This window comes from Uloborus diversus, unplaced genomic scaffold, assembly GCF_026930045.1.
Source record: "Uloborus diversus isolate 005 unplaced genomic scaffold, Udiv.v.3.1 scaffold_14, whole genome shotgun sequence".
In the NCBI taxonomy this organism is placed as follows: Eukaryota; Metazoa; Arthropoda; class Arachnida; order Araneae; family Uloboridae; genus Uloborus; species Uloborus diversus.
Genome location: NW_026558098.1, coordinates 7,131,970 through 7,152,747, shown reverse-complemented (window position 1 = coordinate 7,152,747; position 20,778 = coordinate 7,131,970). Strand labels below are relative to the sequence as shown.

The window sequence follows — 20,778 nt, the reverse complement described above, 5'->3', positions numbered from 1 at the left end:
GCCTTTAGCGCAGATGCGTAAAGAAATGACATCGAGCAATGTTCACACGGAAACGGCTTTTCGCCAAAATGGAGTTTCATATGCGTCGTTAAATTCCCAGACTGGGCGAATGACTTGGAGCAATGGTCGCACGAGTAAGGCTTTTCCCCGGTATGTTTCCTCATGTGTAGTTTCAAGGTCGAAGCAAAAGGAAATGACTTGGAGCATTTTTCGCACGAATACGGGTTCGAGTCGGAATGGGTTCTCATGTGCGCCGTTAAATTTGAAGAATGAAGGAATGTCTTGGAGCAGACGCTACACGAATGAGATTCTTGACCACCATGGAGTTTCAAATGCAACCTTAGTCCCGAACCGTAAGCGAATGACTTTGAGCAATATTGGCACGAGTAAGGTTTCTCGCCCGTGTGGACTCTCAAATGTCCTTTCAATTCGCAAGAAGTGTGAAATAACTTTGAACAGAATTCGCAAGAAAAGGGCTTCTCCCCAGTGTGGGTTCTCATGTGCCTCTTCAGGTCCGAACGCTGAGAAAATGCCTTTTCACAGAAATCACAAGGAAAGGGCTTCACCCCAGTGTGCATTTTCATATGTCCCCTAAAAGTAGAAGCATCAGAAAATGCCTTGGGACAGAAGTCGCAAGAATAGGGCTTTTCTCCAGTGTGTATTCTCATGTGTGTCGTGCAAGTTGAAGCGTCAGCAAACGCGGTTCCACAGTGTGTACAAGAATATGGTTTCTCACCCGTGTGGACTCTCATGTGGCGCTGCAAATTTTTAGCTTGGGAAAATGTTTTTGAGCAACATTTGCACGTGTGTGGCTTTTCGCCAGTGTGGACGTTCAAATGTATCTTTAAATGGGAAGCATAAAGGAATGTCTTTGAACAGAATTGACAAGAGTATCGCATCTTGAAAGTATGGAATTTTTCTCTTAGACCAAGAAAATGAATTCAACGAAAATGACCCCAGTATACACTTTTTGTATACTCGGTATACTCTTTCATAAATCTGAGACGTTAGAAAATGCCTTTGAGCACCAAAGAATTTTTTTTTTTGCCATAACGTCATGAATATGACTCTTAATGTGAAGCGTTGTAAAGGGTCTTCAAACAGCATTCACACATATATGGTTTCTCTCAAATATTGGTCGCATTAAGCATTTTAAATCGTGGTGGAAAAGAAAATGGATTTGAACAATGGTCGCACAAACAGTTTCATAATCGGTCCTGTTCAAATGTTCAAATGATGAAACAAAACGAGGGAAATTCCATTAGAACATAACCCACAAGATTGGATTTTGGCAAGCAATGGACTTGAAAAGGTTTGTTGGGACCACATACCATACCATATTGTTGAATAAAACAATCTTGAAACAAACAGGTACTTATTCACATTGTGATCCTGGTGGTTTCGGACTGTCATTTAAAGAAACTTTAAGAATAAAAAAAAAGAAACAGATTATAAGTATTTCATATCGAATACTTTTGTAGACGCTAAGTTCTTTTTTTTACTAACGCCAAGTATTTTTTATGAGCGCTCGGACAACATTTATTGTTTTAATACGAATTAAAAAATCTGTTTCCTCGAATATAATTAATATTCCTGGAGGTTCAAGTTGGATTTCTTCAAATCTTCGTTTCAATCACAGCTTTAGATGAATGTGTATATGAAAAGTGTGTATTAAGAGTTGTAGTACAGTTCGACGTCTGACGTTGTTGCACGTTGAATTCCGATGCAATATTCAATTCAGATTATTGCTGGAAAAAATGCAAAAGAACAAGTGATTATCAAATATATTTTTAAAAAAAATTACTTAAACATACTATCAGGTATAGTATTTAACAAACAAAAGTCTAATAACTAGCATTGCTAAGGCAAACATAGGGCTGTCGTTATTGAAATTTTCAATTACTGAAACTTCAAATAAAGACAACCCAATGATTGGACCACTTTTGCTTGGGCAACCCTATGACGTCGGGTTTGTAATGTATTTTTACCTACTTTTTTTTTTATGTAACTTATGTGGAAACTTGATGAAGGTAAATTACTCATTTTTGGGCACCTTTTAACATATGACAACCCTGATTAGGGACAGGAAAAAGATAGGCAACGTTATTTTAGCGTTTTATTTACATATTTTACTCTTCATTTATGAGAACAATTCTTGGAAACTCGATGAGGGTAAATTACTCATTTTAAGACATCGTTTAGCCCCTGGCAACCCTGATTAGTTTGCACGCAATAGGTAAGCAACCTCGCTAAAGCGTTTTGTTTACAACTTTTACTTTTTATTTATGATAATTTTTGGAAACTCAATGAGGGTAAATTAATTATTTTGGGGCACTTTTTAGCCTCTGGCAGCCCTGCTTAGGGAGGCGAAAAAAGTAGGCAACCTTACTTTAACGTTTTATTTACAGCTTTCATTCCGCTTACAGTTTCCGGAAACTCTGAGAGTTGTAAATTATCTCATCTTTGAGCACCTTTTATCCCCTGACAACTCTGATTAGGGACCCGAAAAAGATAGGCAATCTTACTCAAGCGTTTTATTTCCATATTTTACTCTTCATTTATGATAACTTTCGAAAACTCGATAAGGGTAAGTTACTCATTTTTAGGCATCTTTCAGCCCTTGGCAATTCTGATTAGTTCACGTGAAACATATAGAAATTTTTACTTTTGCGATTTATTTACAATATTAATTCCTACAGAGTTTTGTTTGTTAAATAAAAGTTTTATTAGTTATTGTTTTCGTTACGTTTCAGTTTTTAATTTGACACTATATATTTCATTTTTTTATGAGTAAATAATAACCATGTCACAATAATGTTTGACTTGCATTTAAAACCCATATAAGGACTCTTTTGTCCCCGGGATCAAGTCTTCCACAGACTGGGACCAAGTCCCCTTGTACAAAGAAGACTTGATTCTTTACCAAGTTTTGTTTTTTCTAAAAAATGTTTTATTCTAATACTAGCTTCGTTGCCCGGCTTTACTCAGTTTACTTGGAGCATAAAAGTTATGTCAAGTGAAGCATGTTCAACAATCAGGCTTCAATTAGAGAAAAAAATGCTGTAAAATTTCGTCAAAATAATCATTCTTAAAGAAGAAACGGCAAATAAAAAATTCCGGAATAAATTAAATACCACCCTCAATTAATATAACTAAAATACAGTAGAAGACCGTTATAAAGCTAACCTATATAATGCAATTCTCTATAAACCTCACTACTTTTCAGAAGTAAACAATAGGGTTTGAAGTTTAAAAAATCCCCCTGTTTTGCTTTGTGATTATAATAATTAGGCAAATTAAATTTTCAAAATTTTTCCATCTTTCCATCTTATTTCAAAGCTTTGAAATTGAAAATTAGTGCTCATAGTAAACAGAAAATACCAGATGGCTCTTGAAAATGCAGCTGTTATGCAAACCATGAAGCTAGCAGAAGTGCAGGATTTTGATTGTGAAACATACTTATTTGTGAATAACTAATTGTAATATTGGTGCTTTAATACTCATTGCAGATAAAACTCATTCTGAAGTGATAATATATAGATATATTCTGAATATTAGTTTCAAAATTTGTGAAATGATCTTATATAACGCAAAAACCTGTGTAACGCAAAAGCTCTGGTCCCAAGGTGGGCGTTATAACGGTCTTCTACTGTATATATATATATATATATTCTCTTTTGTGAGTGACTTCTTCATATCTGCTCTGTGCAGGGCCTGATTTAAGTGTAAGACCGAGCAGCACGGGCTTTGGGGCCCCCTAATTTGGGGGGGGGGGAATTACGAAAAAAAAATCCTAATGAATATTTTCATTTGTTCTGCACTATAAATTTTCAATATTTTTCTTTATTCTAGTGTAAGTTTAAAAATAAAATTGTTATTGATGACTGTTTTAACACGGTTTTTGAGTTCAGCGGAAAGCTCTCTCCCGTGGAGTGAGAAAACTATCTGGAGTGACGTCTAGGATAGAATGAGACCACTCAGATGTCACTCCGTATTAGTATGAAGCTCACTATTACTGTTCAAATAAGGCATTTATTTTTTTTTCTGTTGATTTACAATATTTCAAGATGTTTGAATCTTTTATAATTGTTCATTTATGCAAGTTTCAAATTACAAATACATTACAGTGACATTATCAAAATCACATATACAGTTATCTCTCAATAACTCGATCTTCTACTGTACTTGATTGTCCTCTGCTGGCAGTACAAAAAAAAAAGAAGGACGATAAATGGCCAAATAATAATCAAAAGGGGACATTTTTGCCCCAAAAACTGCATATTTAGTGTGCGTAAAGAAAAAAAAAGAGACAGAAAAAAAGGTGGCAAAAATAAGAAATGGATTTTGTTTTAAAATTATATATCGTCACCTCAGAGAGCAACAGTAGGATTACTGTTATTTCTGGGATTAGATGCCTTACTGTTGCCCTAAGGCGACGATAGATACAGGCGTCCCTCGTCGTATAACACGGTACTTCTATAACACAGTTTCGATATTAAAGGGTACAAAATTTGCGATTATTATAAGACGGATTCGATATCACACATAGTTCAGTCAATGAGTGCTCAAAAGAGGGGTGTAGCGTGCATGGAATATGCGATTATTTTTGACTTCAGAATATCGTTAGGGGTAGTTAGTAAGTAAACATAAGAAAGTCCCCGCCCCTAGGGGGTCAGCTAAAGGTGGGAGGGAGGCAGGAACAAATTTTGGAGTTTTCGAGTACATATCGGAAGAGGTGGAAAAAATGCGTTCAAAATAAAAATTTATGTTAAATAAAGTTCCTATAAAACTGTTTCTACACATATTTGAAGAATTTCCAATAATTTTCCGTGTATACGAGGGGGGGACCCAAAAGAAACCTGACTATAATGGTGTGATGCCAATCCTAGATGTAGTAGAGTGTCCTCCAGCTAGATGGGTCTAGTAGAGACCTTCATAAACCAGCTGTGCAAGTGGCTTCAGTGTAGTTGATAATGTCTGATCGTTGTGTTGGTTTTCTCAGGTGTTGTTGCTTTCCGCCTGCGAACTCATTATGACAAATTTGAAAGAACAAGCTGTAAGCTTGAAATTTTGCTTCCTGCTTGAAAAGTCGCCAATTAAATAGCTTACCAAATGCTTCAACAAGCTTTCAAGGACAATGCTATGAGCCGTACACAAGTTTTCGAGTGGTTTGGGTGCTAAACGTGGTAGCATGAGTGTTGAAGATAATTCTCGTTCTAAGCGCCCTTCAACGTCTCGAAATGATGAAAACGTTGAAAATATCCGCCAAAAAATCAACGAGAGTCATCGTTTTACGATTGACGGAACTTTACAAGAAACAAGAGTGAGTTGGAGCTCGAGCGGGCGATCGGAAGAATGGTTCCTTCACCATGATAACGCTCCCGTACACACAGCCTTCACTATTAACCGCTACTTGGCCTCTCAGGGGTGGCCAGTCATTCCTCGACCCCTGTATTCGCCAGACCTAGACCCCAGTGATCTTTTTCTGTTCCAGAGGATGAAAAAAATTCTGAAATTGAAGCGTTTTGATGATGTAGAGGCTGTAAAAACTGCTTCGCAAAGGGCACTAAACATGGTCAAAGCTAAAGAGTTCCAGGGAAGCTTTTAACAGTATAAAAAACGAATTAACAAGTGTATTTCATCTAAGGGTGAACACTTTGAAAGAGACAAAAGAAATTTTGTGAATAAATTAATATATAAATATTTTAGAACAAAAATCCAGTTACTTTTGTGTCCCCCCTCGTATGTTATGAAAAATCGATGATTTTAGGAGAAATTCTCTCTTTTTGTGAAATATGTGCTCTTAATGCCTCCCAGGATCAGTATCCATAAAAATTGTGCAACACAAAGTTGTAGTGCTTTAAATGTCCTTGAACTTGATATGCTACTTTGTTACATTTCATTCAACCAATCAAAAGTTACAGAATTACAAACACAGACTTTTATGGCAAAAAAAGGAACATTTGCTACTCACAAATTTTAACTGACTCAAAAAGATCGCACACTTCCTCTTTCCTCAATGAATTTGGTAATCCTGATTGCAATGAAGAAGTATTTGTGGATTACTACAATATGAAAGATGTCACTCTTCCGGGGGGAGGAGGGTTCGTGAAATTGTGACTTTGTAACAATGGGGAAGGAGAGAGATGTGTGACATTAAGCATTTTTAAATACCAATATGTTTATGAAGAGTAGTTTATGAAAAATATTTTATGACAAAGGGATAGGGGGTTAAAAATGTTGAAAAAAAAAGTGTTACATCATTTATGAACAGACCTTACCAATAAATCTGAGGAAGATTTGCAGAATTACATGTAGTATGAATTAGTTCCAAAACCCATGGCTATATTTAAAGAAAGTGGACTGAGGAAGTGCAGGGGAGAGCCAAATGTTGTGGTTTTCGATTATATCTTGGAAACGGGAGGAAAAATGTGTTCCGAAAAAAGTGAAAGTTAACTAAATTTATTGTGAAATGTTTTCATACATATATGTCGCATTCGCAATGGTCTTTTAGGTATGAGTTCTTGAAAACCAATAATTTTCGAAAAAAAAAAAAAAAGAATTATCTCGTTCTTTTTGTCTCAGAGTGTCTGCCAAACAGGCATTCAAGAGCTTTGTAATGTGCCGCAATTATGTGACAAGGAACTGTACAAATGTGTCGATTTTCTGTGTCTCAAAAATCCACCGGCTGAAGCAATTGAACTGCGGATTCAAACCTGATGCCAAATACGAAGCCAATGTCCAATCACCGCGACACCCAGCTGACAACTAGTCAAAAACTACAAATTTCTAGCATTTACACTCAATTTCCTTATTCTTCATTCAAATGAATATGCGACACTATAGCATGACAATGAAAATTTTAATAATAGAAATAAGGTAAATGTAACTGACCAGCAGCACCTTTTTGTAATTATAGTTTTTATTACATTATTACTTACTAATCATATTTTGAAAGTGTTTATATGGAATATGGACCGACAGCAATTAGAAAATGACAATATCTTTAAGGTGACATCTTTGTTTTATTCTGAGGCAGAAGGGTCATGTCCACCAGCAGTGGAAAAGTTGTTCTAAGAAATTGGTAATGTATTGATGTCATCGTCGTGCCTTGGTCATGGATAAATATTTTTATTCCGTTGTGCAGCTACCCAGGCAATGCAGGTTTGTGATAGAGTAGTTTAACGCTGATTTCCTACAACTTCCGGTGTCACATCCTTTCGTGCATAGGTCAAAATCATTTTCTAGATTCCCTCAGGAAGCAACTTGCGATTCCAAGAGTTTCGGCACAAGTTGGTCATTCCTCCTTTCCCAAACCCCAATTCGGTTCTTCACCATTAAGCTCCTAGCTACAGGTATACCTGGTGGTACGGGAGAGTTACAGATCCGTCTTTATGTTTGCAGCTCCTTTGATCAATGATTTGTAGCGGAACTCGTTGAGGGACTTTTCTGTTGCTAGAGCACCCCACCATGAGATACACATATGGTCCCAGCAGCCTCAATGGATTCAGGGGAAGAAGAACTGTTGATATATACCTTAGATACATGTTGTATGATTTTAGATTTGTGATACATTTTGACAAACCCTCTTTCTTCCGAGATGCGCTGTGGATCTTAAGCTCCTCTTCCAGATTTTACCAGCAGAATGTCGTGATCAGTTGAGGATTTAACTACCAAACGAACAACCAGGAGGACTTCAAATAATAGCTACCGAAGAATTTTTCCATCTGATGATAGTTGTTTTGCAATATAAACGTCAACAACAATTAAAGCTCTGAGCGTATTTGTCTCGTTTTTCAACAGCTTTATCAATAGCGGATTTGTCAGCTGACTCTTATTATGAAAGTTGGACAGAAACCTTCTTGATTGACCGTCGTTTCAATTTTCTAACTGACATTAATGTCCACATGATTTATACAGTTGTCTCTTTTTGCCAAACAGTTTTGTAGACTAGGTATTTTCAGCAACAACAAATTCAAATTTAATTAAATCAAAGTCGTTACCAATTTTTTTAAACAGTATATTAAGTGCTGACTTTCTCCACTTCTTCTGTCGACTAATTCATACTGGTACGTAATTTTGCAAATCTTCGTCCGAATCCTTGGTAAGGGGCTGTCCATTCGTTTTACAAGCTACTTTTCATAAACATATCCGTATAAAAAAATTCTTGATTTCCCATTTCTTACTCTTCTTCCTTGTCACAATTTCATGAACCCCCCTCTTCCTGGAGGCATGACATCATTTGTGCTGAGTTGTAATAATACACAAATACTTCTTCATTGTCAATCACGATTGTCGAATTCATTAAGAAAAGAGGAAGTGTGTGATCCTTTCCAGTCAGTTTGATGTTTGCGAATGGCAAGTGCTCCATTTTTTGCCATGAAGGTACGTGTTTGGAATTCTATAACATTTGATTGATTGAATAAAATGTACTAAAGTAATACGTCAAGTTGAAGGAAATTTAAAGTTCCACAACTTTGTAACTGACCATTTTATGAATAGTGATCTTGGGAGGCACTATCCCAAACAGCAGATTTTCCAATATTCGTTTTTATATAAATTCCAAAATATGTTTGAAAGTTTACATTTATAGTATATAGCGTAACTCTAATTTTTGTAATCATTTTGACGAGTTTTAACATGTCTGAAAACTGTTCAATCTGCTCATGCGCAAAAATTTTAGTTTAGAAAAATGGCTATTTACTGACTGTAGTATTTTTCCACATTGTCGGTTGTCGGCTTGTGTATTGTTGCGAGCGCGAGTGTGTAAATGAATTAGCGATTTCTTGTATTAACGTGAAGTAAGTAACTGCCTGCTTTTTAAGTTCTTTTAAATTATGTTTTCTAATTTCAAGAAACAATGTTCTGATCGTAAAGAACGACACGTAGAGATAGCTCTGAAATAAAAATTCTCATATTATTATTATTATTATTTTGTTTGTTTGTTCAGATTAACTGCTGGAATAAAATTTTTGAATTGTGCATACAAAACAAATGGTTTATTGTCTACTTAAATATGAACACAAAATAGGTTATCAATAATTCATAGATTACTTACATGTTTCTTGGAAGTCTTAAATCTTTAAAATTACTTTTTTTTAAGCTAAAAAAAGCTTAATGCAGTAACTTAACACCAGCCATTTTTCTTAAATTATTAAAATAAAATCTACATATTTATTTATATTTGAAATTAATTAAAAATTATTTCATTTTTCTTGTCATTCTTAATTATTTTAGCATATTAAGCATATTCTTAATTATTTTAGCTGTTTTAAAAAGTTTGAGGGTAAAAAAAAGTTTTTAAGACTTTCAAAAAGTGTGCAAACAGTCTATAAATTATTGGTAATTAATTTACCACGATGCAGTTTGTGTAGATATTTTGTTACACAAACACATGAAAAAATTGTTCATAAATCCTCTGAAACAGGTTGTGAGTTCATCTAATATCAGTAGATAAATCCATTTAACGTCTAAAATTCGTTGAAAACTCCTCCAGAGTACAATATAACCAAAATAGAAATATCGTTGATATTTTGTAAGCATCCAAAAAACGTTTATAATTGCTTCCAAAAATGTTGAAAGTCATATCATATCTACAGCGATTTCAAGTGAAATCGCTGTGCTGGGCGAATATTTTGCTATTTTATCAACCAGTTCTCTACGAATTTAAGAGGGTTTTGGTGAATGTGATCACGTTGATGTTACATTACTTCTACAATTTTGGGGCGATTTGTGCTGTTTGGGTAGGAGTAAATGTTTGACAAAAAGAGAGAATTTCTCGGAAAATTATCGGTTTTTTATAACTTACATCCCGAAAATTAATGAAATTTGACAAATATGTGTAGGAAAAATTTTATAGAAAGTTGATTTTGCTCAAATTTTTATTCTGAACACATTTTTTTCACTGTTTCAGGCATGTACTCGAAAAACCCAAAATTTACTTCCCCCTGCCTCCCACCTTTAGTTCAACCATTAGGGGCATAGACTTTTATTATGCTCGCTTACCAACTACCCCTAACAATATTCTGAAGTCAAAAATTATCGTGTATTCCATGCACGCTACACCACTCTTTTAAGCACTCATTGACTGAACTAATTCTTATGTGAAAACTATTGTGAAATCTTTGACCCTTTTTTCTCGACCCCTTCATTCACATTATATTGTCATCAAATTTTTATTTACCTTTAAACATTATGCATTTTAGTCATAAATAAATTCAAACAGATTGAACATGTAAGAGGAATCAATACCACAATTTTTAAGCGGCAAGATATTTTATTTAACATGATTTTCGTTCCAATCATAGAGCTACAAGAAAAAAGAAATTCTCCTCTTCAAACGGTATAGTTTAACAGGTGTTCTTGAGTGTATTAGTAAAGGGGAATTTTATCGGCAGCCAAAGTGCTAATTCACCATCAAAACAAACTTTACATCACGTTTTTCACTCCTCACTTAAACCTTATATTCTCATTGGTTAATATCAATTGGCCGCTTCAAGTACTTGCGATTATCATCGACCAGTATCTCCTATCACGACTTCTCACTTGCGATTCCCTGATAGCGTTTCACTTGAATTCGACATCCAATCACAATCGCAAATCTGGACCGTTGCAATTATCTTGACGCGATCGCAATTGTGTTTTGATTGAATCCTAGCCGCATATAAGCTACCTTTACTACTGTTCGGACCAAGGGATATTCCTAGCCCTCTGATTGGCTGTTAAAAATGTCAATCAATGTTCTGACGTCATTGTACTTTCATTCCGTCTTAAACGCTATGTTTCTAGCTTATACCTTCCTTCTTCTGAAAATGCATTTGCATCTATGAATACGATCTCCAATTGAAAATTTAAAGTAGCTTACGGTAAGCCACCAGCACAGCTTCTATGTCTCAAGTTTTATCACCTACGAAAACGCCTCCATACCTCAGTCGCACGAATTCAGCTCCTTGCCAACGTGAACTCTAATGTGTTGCTTAAAATCTGAAGCGTCAATAAAGGCCTTTGAACAGTAGTCACAGGAATAGGGCTTTTCACCAGTATGGAACCTCCTGTGTTTCCTTAAACTTGAAATTACAGTGAATGCCTTTGAACAGAATTCACACTTATGGGGTTTTTCACCAGTATGTACTCTCATATGTTCCCTTAAATGTGCAGCTCTAGTGAATGTTTTCGAACAATGTTCACACTTTTCAGGTTTTTCCACCTTCTCACCAGTATGTACTCTCATATGTTCCCTTAAATGTGCAGCTTTAGTGTATGCCTTTGAACAATGTTCACACTTATGGGGTTTTCCTCCAGTATAGCCTCTCATATGTGCCCTTAAATGTGAAAGTTCAGTGAATGCCTTTGAACAATGTTCACACTTATGGGGTTTTTCACCAGTATGAACTCTGATGTGTGTCTTCAAATGTGCAGATCGAGCGAATGCCTTCATACAGTATTCACATGAATAAGGCTTTTCACCAGTGTGGGATTTCATGTGTTTCCTTAAACTTGAAAGTACAGTGAATGCCTTAGAACAGAATTCACACTTATGGGGTTTTCCCCCCTTCTCACCAGCATGGACTCTCATATGTTCCCTTAAATGTGCAGCTCTATTAAATGCCTTCAAACAATGTTCACACTTATGGGGTTTTTCCACCTTCTCACCAGTATGTACTCTCATATGTTCCCTTAAATGTGCAGCTCTATTAAATGCCTTCAAACAATGTTTACACCTATGAGGTTTTTCCACCTTCTCACCAGTATGTACTTTCATATGTTCCCTTAAATGTGCAGCTCTAGTGTATGCCTTCGAACAATGTTCACACCTATGAGGTTTTTCCACCTTCTCAGCAGTATGTACTTTCATATGTTCCCTTAAATGTGCAGCTCTAGTGTATGCCTTCGAACAATGTTCACACCTATGAGGTTTTTCCACCTTCCCACCAGTATGTACTTTCATATGTTCCCTTAAATGTGCAGCTCTAGTGTATGCCTTCGAACAATGTTCACACTTATGGGATTTTTCAGCATTATGGACTCCCATCTGCGCTTTCAAATGTGCAGATTGAATGAATGCCTTCAGACAGTATTCACATAAATAAGGACTTTCCCCAGTATGGATTATTTCATGTATTTTAAGCTTTGAAAAGTGTGAATTTTTTTTAAAACAACCTTCGCACTTGTAGGGCTTTTCCATCTTTTCACCAGTATAGACTCTCATATAAGTCTTTAAGGCTGAAGCGAAAGAAAATGCCTTAGGACAATAAACACACGTATACAGTTTTTTCTAAGTATGATCTCTCACATGATATGTTCAGCCTGAAGCATAGGAATATGTCTTAGGACAATAAACACACCTATACAGTTTTTTCTAAGTATGATCTCTCACATGATTCGTTCAGCCTGAAGCATAAGAATATGTCTTTGAACAATGCTCACAAGAAAAGAGTTTATCGTCAGGTTAACGTGAATTTTGTTTCTCACCTACAGGGATCTTTGAATGATGCCATAGTCGAACAGTGTAAAAATAACACAGACGTTTACACATCATTCAACAGAGTGAATTTTTTTTAAAGATGTTTTTTAAAACTTACTTTTCTAATAAGGGATCAAATATTTGAGACTGCAGTATCTTTTAAACATGACATTTTATATTTTTACGTACATCCTCAACATATATTCAAAATCAATTTTAGATCAACGTAAGTTAGAGCATTTTCTTTAAAAGTATCCTTGAACTAGGTTTTTTAATCGCACATGAAGGTTTTCCAAATTAGAGTTTGAAACACTGAAAACACTTAAATGTATCAATAATACTTGACATGATTTTGTGAATAGATGCATAAAGCCGGAGCTCTGTAACACAAAGAAACTTCTAAATCTTTCTGATCACCTATTTCTTAAATTATTTTTGTCCATTTCTAAAAATGATGAGAACTGTTCTTTTAAAAGTAGTTAGATATATTTTCCTACATAATCGGAAGTCTCTTTCATTGTCCTTAAATGTGATAAATATCACCTTAAATGTGTATGTAATACTTCATTCGGTGTATGAAGACCGTATATGTATAACGAATGAGAATAAAGTCTACGGTATGAGATAATGTTGTACTCGATAGGAGAAAGAAGAAATAAAGAAAAAAAAGTTATTCTCATGGTATGGATGAGACTCTTAACTTATAAGCCCAACTCTCCAGGAACTGCAAACTAAACTCATAAGTTATGTGTCTTGATCTCCATTAAATAAGTGGCAGCACCACACAAAAAGCGTGTGGCATTGCTAACCAGAAATGTCTCCTTTCATTTGTGAGAGTTATAAAACTGAGGTTTTGTTATCAAATGTAAGTACGCTAGATTTTTATTGGTTTCATTGACTATGCTTGCGAGTTCTTTGGTTTTTATTAGCCCATTCTATTTAATAGCGAGGACGTAATTGAAAGGTATGGAACCAACCTCCCCCCCTTACTTTTGTAAAAAGCGTGAAGTGGTATTGAGATTCGTTGTAATATATTTAGAAGTACATAATAAACACCATTCTAATTTTGGAATGAAATTTAGATGGAGATCAGCAGATAATTACTACTATTTCAGCGTTGACCGTATGCAGTACTACTGGACACAATTATTGGCGACATTACGAAAAAGTAAATCAGCTAGAGCACCATTGACTTGACTGGTTCAACTGAGTTCAACATAGTTCACAGTTCAACATAAAATTTAAGAAAATTTTACTTGAGCTGCTCTTCTCAGAATCTTTATTTCGACAGACTCCTTTAGATGTACGTGCAGAGGAAGGATTGTATTGACGAAAGTTCATATCACACTTGTTAAAGCCTGGTGTCACGAAAGTCAGATTACTCCTGAAAAAGATTAACAAGTATTCGATCACTATTGAAAAAAAAAAAAAACTTATATCACAGAACCAGGGCCTGATTTAGAAATTTTGGGACTACGCGCAACAAATCTCTGGGGGCCCCCTTAACTTGCAGAACCGAATAATATGCTTAATCACACATCATTTTATCATTGCAGAGGTTCCCATCCCCGAAGAAAAATGGCGCACCATAAAAAAAATGATACCCCTCCTCCCCCCCCAAAAAAATCTGGTTCAGTTTGCACCATTGATGTTTTTTAGGTTGACCCCATTGACATTGCATGGCTATAGGCTGCAATAAATCGAGGGTGCAAATACATATATTATATAGAGTCGGATCTCGATAACTCGAACTTTATTACTCAAATACTCCTTTCCCTCGAAGTGATCATTGGGTCATCAAACTGACTGTTATGGATACTTCCCATAACTCGAATGCTTGAGCCGGTCCCTTGGGACTTCGAGTTATTGAGAGACGACTGTATATGTGATTTGATAATGTCACTGTAATGTATTTGTAATTTGAAATTTGCATAAATGAACAATTATAAAAGATTCAAACATCTTGAAATGTTGTAAATCAACAGAAAAAAAAATAAATGCCTTATTTCAGCAGTAATAGTGAGGTTCGTACTAATATGGAGTGATATCTGAGTGGTCTCATTCTATCCTAGACGTCACTCTAGATAGTTTTCTCACTCCACGGGAGAGAGCTTACCGCTGAACTCAAAAACCGTGTTAAAACAGAGTCATCAATAACAATTTAATTTTTGAACTTACACTAGAATAAAGAAAAATATTGAAAAATTTTATAGTGCAAAACAAATGAAAACATGCATTACGATGTTTTTTGTAATCCCCCCCCCATTTAGGGGGCCCCAAAGCCTGTGCTGCTCGGTCTTACACTTAAATCAGGTCCTGCACAGAACAGATATAGAGAAGTCATGCACAAAAGAGAATATATATATATATATATATATATATATATATATATATATATATATATATATATACAGGGTGTTTCCGAACTCTTGGGCAAAAGTGATAGTACACATGAGCGCAGACAAGATAACGCCAAAATTAAGGGTCCCAAACGAAGGAGATAGGCGCCATTAAAGTTTCGAGTCTAAAATTTCAAGTGACCATAAAATATGGAAAATTTGGTCGATTCGTTTTTTTTTTAATCGCCGACTCCTGATTTTTTTTGTATCTAGTATTTTGCAAGATAATTGTCTGAACACTTTTTGACTAACACAGCTGTGAAAATTAATGAATTTACTTTAAAATCAAAATCAAAACGTTTATCATACAAAGCAATACTGGGACCATTTTTATTTAGTTGAGTGTTAAGAAAAAATGGAAATTAACTGAATCATCCTTATTTTTCCGTTTCAGGAGAAGTTAATTGGATAGATTTCTTTACATAAATTGTGAAAATCTGTGCTGTCAAAAATGATAATGTCATCCATTTTAAAGCTTCTATACTGTTGTTGGTTAAAGAAATAGATTTGTAATAATGTAATAAGAAGCCTGTAGATGTTGTTTACATTGATTTTCAAAAAGCTTTCGATAAGGTACCGCATGTTGCTCTGCTCTTCAAGAAAGGGTCTAAAGTTCTTCTGCCCTTATATAGAAGTTTGGTAAGACCCCATTTGGAGTATGCTGTTCAGTTTTGGTCTCCTTATCTTAAGAAAGACATTAATGTATTAGAAAGGGTTCAAAGGCGGGCTACAAGGCTAATAAGTAGACTTTCCCACTTAGATTATGATTCCAGGCTTAGAAGGCTAAAAATGTACAGTCTTGAGCAAAGAAGAGACCGAGGGGACATGATTCAGCTGTTTAAATTCATTAAAACGAAAGATGTTACGGGGCTAAAGTTTAGCACTGAAAACAGGACAAGGGGTCATTGTTTTAAGCTATTTAAATCTCAGGCTAACATGGATATTAGGAAAAATTATTATTTTAGCAGGGTAGTGGAACCTTGGAACAGCTTACCGGAAGAGGTGGTAATGAGCAAAGGAGTAGACAGTTTTAAGAGGGCCATTGATCTTCACTGGGGATTGTAAATTGACTAGGAACCAGTCTAGCTGGGCCCAGAGCCTGTTGCTGGTCGTCACTTTTGTATTTGTATTTGTAAGAAGATATTGGCAAATGCACTAGAAAAAGATGTATGATGGATTTCGTTGATCTGTTTGTAGAAATTTGAACCATTGGTAAGTAATTTTCGAAAATACAAAATTAACCAAGTTTATCCAAGAGTGTTTATCAAGATTGATGGAATTCTCATATTTGTCAAACACCGATTATGAAGCCTTATTTCCATTCTAAATCTAGTTTTGTCATTGTTTACATGAGTCAGTGTAATTAAATAAACAATGAAAAATAAACTAAATTTAAATGTATGACTCAAGACTAGTGATGCTCTGGATATCCATATCTGCTACTTTTTTGACGGATCTTTTCTATTCCAAAAATTCTTAAATATTTGTATAAAAGACTCTTAAATTCCGTTTAAATTTGGTTTTATTCCCTATTTAAAATATAAGGTATCATTTCAGAAGCCAATTTGTACCCCCCGTTCCAAAAAGAAATAGGTAATAAGTTTTAAAAGTGTATCCGTGTCTATTTGTGGCATCGTAGATCCTAAACAGATGAACCGATTTTGATAGATCTTTTTTCGTTCAAAAGGTGACTTGATCGAAAGTGTTCTTAGCTTGGTCTCGTTTTTGCAAAACTTGAATAACCGGAAATATTAATAAAAACCGACTTAATGTATTTCAGAATTATGGTAGTAAAAACTTACCCGTACGTTAACCGTTTAACCGCCGAACTATTGACGGAAGATCAAATTTGAGTAATTTTTTGAAATTATGTCTATTTATGTCTAGTAAATACAGAAATAAAATAAAATTTCCAGAAAAATTTTTTTTACTATGTTTTTCAGTGTGTTCCATTTTTGGAACATTGGCGCTTTGCATGAAGTTTTTTTTTAGGGGCGTCACGGAAAAAACTCGTTGTAATTAACTCAGGGATCGTCAAAATGGATATTTCGCGTGTCTATACATTATTAGGCGCTATCTATGTGTGGCCGTGTCGAAAAAAACTCAACATTCATTCGGGGTGAGCAAAATTGAAATTAAGGTCGATTTTTGAGTGAAAATTTTTTCGCGAATACAATACTTCCTTTTTTGTAAAAGGAAGTAACAAGGCTAAAAGGAGGGACAAATAAGGTAAAAATTAACCTTGTTCCAAAACTTGACTGTATACAGAACACTTTCTACAAACAATAAAAATGTATTGTATTTTTGCCGAACAGAACTCAACTTCAGTAAAAAACAAGTGTATGTACAATGCAGAAAGCGCATTGAATAAATAAATAAGCAAAATCTATATAAGTAAAACAAAGAATATGTGTGTATGTTCCCTATACAAACCCAGTTTTCGTAGGATCTGGACCAAATTTAGCAGAGAGGTACATGGACACCCGAGAAGGAAGGTAAGGAGGTTTTCAAATGCCAAAAAACAACCAAACCATTCAAATTTTAACTTTATGGCCCGAAAATGGCATTGAATGGCTCTTTCTACCCGAAATAGTTATCCAATTTCTTTGATTCAGGTCCCCATTTGAAAGCACGTGAAAAACACCCATAGAGTTCTTTCATTTCTTTTGAAATAAAAAAAAAACTAAAATCACCGGGAAGAAATTAAAAAGCACTGCTAAGCCTAATGGAACAGAAATTTTAAATCGGAAAAATTTCGTTTGCGCGATCTCATTTTAAATTAGCGTTCAGAAGGTTGCCACTTTTTTTTCTCTCAGTCGTAACTTTTTTTTTTTTTTGAGGTAAAAATTTCCCCCTTTGTTTATTATTTGGTGATTTATCTTCTTTTTTTAAAGAATTTTAGCTGTTTAATTTTTTCGGGAACTTTTGCCATTTTCTTTATTTGAGAATGATTTTTTTAACAGGAAATTTCGTAGTACAGTAAAACCTGTGAAGTTGACACCCTTGTAAGTTGACCACCTTTTCAGGCACGGAATTAGCCCTTATCATATAAATCAACCTCTGTAAGTGGAACACTAAGGTAGTGCACCGCAGGTGGACAACTTACACAGGTTTTGCTGTATGTTTTTTCTAACTGAAGCCTGATTGTTGAAGATACATCACTTGACAAAACTTTTATTTTTGAGGTAGACCGTGCAAAACCGGTCAATGCAGCTAGCAATTAATAAAATAAAACAACTGAAATTAAATCTAAATTTTGACCAAAAAAAAAAATCATTGGTATTTGCATTTTTCTGCGAAAATACATGTTACTGATTCTTCATTGACTTGCGGATTAATCGGGAGCTTACTGTATTCACATTTGAGTGTGCATTTAATGTTAAAAACAAACATGCACAGCAGCCTAAGACTTCACTTCACGTGTTCACTATTTTATACTGTTCAAAAAGTTTTATGACTAACAACAATCATTTAAAACTGCTAAATTTCTAATATTAGGAAGAAAGAGCTACATGATTGTGGGACAATTATTCCAAATAGGGGACAGTGCCTTAAAATGCGGGATGGTGGCAACCCTGATAACTGTAGAAGTTATTAAAATGAAGTAAATCAAATATTTAATGTCAAAATTTCATGCCTTAATAAATATTTTCTTCCTTTTATTAAATGAGTGAAGTATTCTATCAATTAAATGCTTAACATCACAACCAAACATGGGCACCCATAGGTAAAGTTGCAAGGGGGGGGGGGGCTCAAATATTTTCCCCGTGATTTAGCTGGATATTTTCCCCGTAGAAATTGATTTCATGACAGATTAGAGTCATTAAAATTTGACATTTTTAATAACTTATTCATTAATGGCTGGAGAAGAAATGTTTTTACATTTTTGCGAAGAAAAAAGTACTAAAAGCAAAGAAGTTCTAATTTCAAGGGGGGGGGGGGGCTCGTGCCCCCCACCCCCTTGTCCCCTACATGGGCGCCCTTGCAATCTATATTCCATTTTTAGTTAAGAGAAATCTTTGACGTCTGTTCTTTTCCAAGAATGTATTAAGATTTAAAATGAAAATAATGTATCAAAATTTTCAGTTTGGGTACAAAAAAAAAAAAAAACTATGCATCTATACTTTGCACATTGCAGGTATTACTAAAACTGATCAAATAAATTCTTTACCCAAACTAATGCATGCAAATTAAATGCAGAAAAACTCCAGCATTAACTAGTTACTTGTTTATTGATTTGAAAGAACATTTCAACTTACTTGATAAGTGATACGAAAATGTAATGCAAATAGAAAGTTCAATCTTGCCACAACTCGATCAGTCGGAAGCTAAACATGCAGGAAAACTATTATTCCACAGCGCAATTTAAAATCTTACCATATATGCATTCAAAATACTAAACGAAAATATCTGAACTTCAAGCTGTATGTTTTAAGGCGGTATTTTTCCCACAAAGCTATTCCAAATTTTCTCCTACATTAACAATAATTTCGGAGTCGCAGAACAGCGTCGGCGTCATTGATTTCACGGTTGCAAGTAAGTAACACAGATACTTGAAATCACTGATCTTTAGGCTAAATGGCTGTATAAAAAACTGGAGTGCTTACGTTCGACGAGCACGACCGGTAGCTTCTGGTTGGTTAATCACGTGACAGCAATGACGTCAGCGGTTATTAACCGGTTGTTCACGAACCAATGCTTCATCGAACGCTCTCCGTTGATCACCGGTTACTTGTGCAGACATGGCGCAAGCGAACAACACGCAGGTGAAAATTTCTTATAATTGGACAAAAATGTCACGTGGTTCCCTAAACCAATCAACCAGCTTAAGTTGTTGTTGACCGGTAGATCAATCGGTGAGGCTCATTACAACGACATCGGTGTGAACCTGTATATCGAAAAGCATTCCAGCTTTTCAGTAGGTCAGTTCGTTGAGCGGTTTCAAGAGTATCTGTGCTGGGGGCCGTGGTAGCCCGATCGGCAGAGTGTCGGATTCGGGGCCGGAGGGTCTTGAGTTCGAACCTCGATGGTCCCACCGTCGTCAATAAAGGGGACTGGGCGACGTTAAATATGCTCGTGGTCTCAATGTCTTCCAAGTGAAACGATACCTCTGGGGGTGCTAGCACCAGGTAGCTATTAGCTCCTGGTCCAGTTCTAAATTCTCATTAACTGTACGATCCGGTGATGGTGCTGCCGGATCAGTATAAAAAAATAATGGAGGCAAGGCACTTAGTATGCAGCCCTCGACATAAATACAGTTGTAGTCAGTTGTGACCATTGAGCTTAACACTAAAAAAGGAGAGCGAACTAATCATTCCGTTTTTTGCCCAAGCGAGTATGGCAAAAGAATCGCACTTTTAACATTTAAACTCAAGTTTTATCATGTAAAGCCTTTTGCCGTGCATTTTTCAAATCCTTAATATGTTCAAATCGTTGTGGCAAAAGAAGCGGTCTTTTGCCATTCAACAAGATGTTTTATAATACAATTGGTTTTGCCAAACTCGCTCGAAATTCAGACCGTGAGCCTCAGTGTAGAAGAATGGGAAGTTCTCTCTCCTCTTAGGGTGCATTCGGAAACGCGGATCGGTCGCCTCGGTGCAACCGCAAGCGTTCGGAAACGCTTGCGGTGGAACCGGTGACGTCACTTAACCGCGTTCGGAAACACTGCGGTTGTTTTCTGGCGGTCGACTTTGTAGCAACCTGTGGCACCGCTGTCTGGAAGCGGTTAGCGAGATCACAAACGTCACAAAGTCTGTGTTGGCCAATCCGGTCGTGTTTCATGTTTTGATCGTAACGCACGTGACTTGCATATTATAAAAGTTACGCGTTGATTGGAGTGTCGCTTGCTGCTGAACTAGAACTACCGCGGTTTAACCATGAGCTTTCGGAAACACAGCTGTTCTACCGGAATTCCTA

General features: G+C 35.7%; 1 protein-coding gene across 1 annotated transcript; it reads right to left on the bottom strand.

Moving 5' to 3' along the window:
- Nucleotides 1-10,341: 10,341 nt before the first annotated feature.
- Nucleotides 10,342-19,308, bottom strand: LOC129232809 (zinc finger protein 678-like). Its single transcript, XM_054866908.1, has 2 exons — nt 19,122-19,308; nt 10,342-13,847 (listed from the first exon to the last, which is right to left on the bottom strand). The coding sequence occupies exon 2, from the start codon at nt 12,206-12,208 to the stop codon at nt 10,928-10,930; it is 1,281 nt and encodes a 426-aa protein (XP_054722883.1). The 5' UTR covers nt 12,209-13,847; nt 19,122-19,308; the 3' UTR covers nt 10,342-10,927.
- Nucleotides 19,309-20,778: the final 1,470 nt, after the last annotated feature.

Excerpts from the sequence above, each read along its gene's own strand:
- LOC129232809 (XM_054866908.1), bottom strand. The coding sequence starts at position 12,208 with ATGAGAGTCTATACTGGTGAAAAGATGGAAAAGCCCTACAAGTGCGAA.